Genomic DNA, 3,843 nt, shown 5'->3' with positions numbered 1-3,843 from the left:
AAAAAAAAAAAAAAAAAAAAGATGCAAAAAGTTATTGACTAAAGTTATCTATGTGGGAGGTCCAGGTCCACTTCCTGGCCCATGAAAAATATTACAAATAAAAAAAATTAAAGTTCTTGGAGTTGGGAATGTGGAGACAAGAAAAAAATTGTAATGACTGTGAGGATAGCAAGGATAGTGTGGGACTGAAATTGTTGTTTTATCAACCTCTATTTTCACATGCACAGATCCAAATGCAAATTGAGCTTAACACAACACAGCTACCCAAAGTTATCTTAATTATAATAATCAACCCATCACACCCAGAAAAGTGGGGATTGCCAGCAATTAATACACACCCACACACCCACAGAGACACAGGCCTCTCTCTTCCTCTACTGAGAATGTCTACCATCAACTATTATATACTCGCCAACACATTCGCTACACACACACACTGCCACACAGAAACCCTCGCACAAGCCTGTATGGGGCATTATCAGGCTGCCCCAAATCTCCAGACACAAACGTAGACACCAAAGTCTCCCATTGGGCCAATCCATTGCTTTGTTCTCAATTCCCCTCTCTCTGTCCCATCTGAGCTGCCTTGATCAATCTCCGGCCCCAGGTATCACCACCTGTGCCCTGCCTCATTTCTGCCCATTGGGAAGAGCGTGCCACTGGTGCTGATCAATACCGAGGGATAGATCCAGGGTGGGTGGGAGAGGAAGAATCCGGGACGGCGTGAATCAGCTCAAGGCAAAAAGCCACGGGGCTGTAGGTGGGCCTGGGGTGGGAGAACTTTTCAAAAAGGAAGAAGGTCATGGGTGATGTGGTATGACTGGTGGGTCACTGGAACCCACGGAGGGATAGGCCAGCCCACAAAAGCAGGAGGACGGAAAGGAAGCTGTGCTATGAGCCCAAAAGCCTGCTTCGAGAGGAAATGGCCACTGACTTCCCAGATCTCAGGAGCCCAAGCTGAGAAGGTACGGAGGTAATCTGGGGCTGGTGGGACTGAATTGGGCTGGTGTGTCCTCTGTCCCCTCCATGGCAGCGTGGGGCCTCTGAAGCCTGATCCAAGAAAAAGCACCAAAAGAAACAGTGAGGAGCCACTGCCTCCTTCAACAGGGATCCTGCGTTGCCCAAAGTGGCCCCTCAGAATGGAGCAAAAAGTGTGAGGATTGTAAAATACACACACACATTTGTGAAGCAATCAGAGAAGCTTGGTGATATTTAGGAAATTCTTTTCAGGTTTGCTAATGGTATTGCATTCATTTAAAAAAGCCATTTTTAGAGGTGCAGAGACAAAATAATATCTAGAATGTACTTAGTAATTACTATATTACTAATATAGTTGCAGACAGAAAAAGCGAAGTGAGGATGCAGAAACAAGATTGGACCCATATTGACAGCTGTGGAAGCTGGGTGATGGAAGTCTGTTACATTTTTCTGTCCATGTTTGTATGTAGTGGAATTTTTCATCATAAAAAATGTAAGTGTATATATCTAAAAGGGGGACAAAAAAACTTGTCAAATGAGAATTACTCAGCAGGAACACCAAGGAAAGGAGGCCATGGGAGGAGAGATGGCGATATACACTTTGAGAATCATCCCCTCAAGTGCCCCCCTGAAGTGCTCTACAGCCTCCCTGAAGCTGGCTCTACAGGCAGAGAGGCAGCCCCCTAGCACTGGCCAACTCCCTGAAGTGCTGGCTGATGCTCCATCCATCCCAACCCTCAAGACTGGCAGTGGGAGGCAGAGGCCTGGCAGAGGCTGTGGGGAGACCCCAGCAAGGGCCCAGAGTGGGAAGGCCTCCTGACCACACAACGGAGTGGAAGGTTAAGAGGCCCCACTTCTGGTCTGCTGTGTGATGGAGTGCAAGCCACTAGCTGTCCCTGCAACTCAGTGACCTCAACTGTAAAATGGGGAGACTGCTTGGCCTACCTAATGCACAGTGAAATAATGGAAGTGAAAGCACTCTGAATGCATTGGGGCCTTCGGAGAGCGTGAGTGGCTGTTTTTACTGGTGGCCGTAGGGGGCCAGAGAAAGAAAGCCAGGCAAATACCATCTGGGCTCTAGTGCCAGCTCTGCCTGCAATGAGTGTGTTGTGTGACCTTGGAACAGTCTCTTGCTGTCTCTGGGCCTGTTTCCCTGTCTGTGCAGTGAGAGGGACAGGATCTTCTGGGTCCCTTCCAATTCAGACACATTGGGACCAAAAGCTTGGGCTGTGTCTGGGTACACCCAAAGGGTGACTAAGGTTGGGGGGAGCAGAGAGGAATTATCAGAAGGCTTAGGAGATGAAGGCTGAGCCATCAAAGAACATGCTAACTTTCCTGGATTCATCCCAGGGAAAGTGGAACAGCTCAGCAACTTGAAGCCAGTTGTGGCTGGCAACAGGTTCCTCAGTCCCAGGCTACCCCACAAAAATCATCTGGAGGGAAAAATGTTCCAGCAATGCCCAGATCGAATACCAACCCCTGGTGCCCAACATGGCCTTCTCCCTCTCCCCTCCACCCCAAGCCGCACATTTGGTATCCACACCTCCTGGACCTCAGATCCAGTGTCCCAGGTACACCAATGACAACAGCCCCTCCACACTGGTCCTCACCGGTCCCCTGCTCACATGGGCCCCACTGGGAAGGGTGGGTGAACACAGCCCACATCAGACACAGCCCACTCCGGGGGCTGCTTACTAAACAAATACCACACAAGTTGCAGGTTTCTGTTTCTTTCCTTGTGCAGGAGGCTCTATCCGGAAGCAGCACCCTCAGCCCCAAACTCTCCCCATCACGCACAGGGCTCAGGGACCCATAGAGCCATAGGACTCCCCTTCCCACTTCCCCAGGTTGAACCAGTGAATATCTGGACAGGAGTGTGGGGAAGGTTTTCACTGGGCCAGCCTCAAAGGGTGCAGTGTGGGGTTGGCCACCAGGCTGGACCCCTGGGTGAGCTTCATCTGCCCAGGCCCGTGGGCATTTGTGCCTGGAAGGGATCTGTGCCCCCTACAAGCTTTACTGCCAATCCCCCCCATCCCCATACACACACACACAGACACACACACACACACACACACACACACACCCCAGACATATGATCTCAAAGTAAGACCGGAAAGGAAACTTGGCGACTGCTTCTCCATGTCACCAAATCCCAATCTCACCCCCTACACACACACACACACTACCACCACTGCCGCCACCACCACTACTAAAGCTGACCTGAGCACACCAGTAGCAAAGGAGCCGGGGAGGTGGACGCAGGGAACCCGGGAGATAACGGGTTCCCTTCCCCTCCAGTTTCCCACACAGGAGGCCCAGGCGTCCCGTCCGCGCAGAACACAGGCTTTCACTGCCCTCTGCGACTCCTCTCCAGTAGAGAGTGGGGCAGGGGCGCACACCAACTGTGGGTGAAGCCACAGTCACCCTTACCCTAAATCAAGGTGACTTCTCACTGCTCCGTACTCACCCGTCTCCCTTGTGAGTCCTCTGGCTGTTGGTGCAACAGCCTGGGCACAGACGCCCCTCCGGAGCTTTCCCTGTCCTTTCTACAACCCCACTCCCCTGTCTCCTTACACTGAAGCCAAAGCCGTGAGGGACACGGAGTCAGAAGCACTGTCGAGCCAGAAAAACAGAGTAGACGTTCTTGTTCCGGGTGGGGGCACAGAGGCCCCGCGGGCCGGCGCGCCGCACTCACCGTCCCTGCTTGGTGATGATCATCTCTGTCTGGTGCTGATTAAACTTGGACCACAACAGGTGGTTGTTGAGCGCGACTCTCAGTTTCCCCGACACCTCCAGCCCCGCGGGTAGCGCGTAGTCCTCACGCGGCCCCGGGTAGAGCCCGGCGCGCGGGTCCGGGGCGGCGTA

General features: G+C 52.4%; 1 protein-coding gene across 1 annotated transcript in view; it reads right to left on the bottom strand.

The window, feature by feature from the left end:
- Positions 1 to 3,843, bottom strand: part of TBX21 (T-box 21) — a 14,836-nt gene that overhangs the window by 9,727 nt on the left and 1,266 nt on the right. Inside the window, exons 2-3 of the mRNA XM_011960012.1 lie at positions 3,674 to 3,843; positions 2,589 to 2,613 (exon numbers count right to left, since the gene is read on the bottom strand). Of these exons, the coding sequence (XP_011815402.1) occupies positions 2,589 to 2,613; positions 3,674 to 3,843 (195 nt within the window). The remainder of the gene's footprint in view (positions 1 to 2,588; positions 2,614 to 3,673) is intronic.

Source organism: Colobus angolensis, unplaced genomic scaffold (genome assembly GCF_000951035.1).
Source record: "Colobus angolensis palliatus isolate OR3802 unplaced genomic scaffold, Cang.pa_1.0 Scaffold50, whole genome shotgun sequence".
NCBI lineage: Eukaryota > Metazoa > Chordata > Mammalia > Primates > Cercopithecidae > Colobus > Colobus angolensis.
Note: the sequence above shows the minus strand (reverse complement) of the source record. Positions and strands in the feature narration are given on the sequence as shown.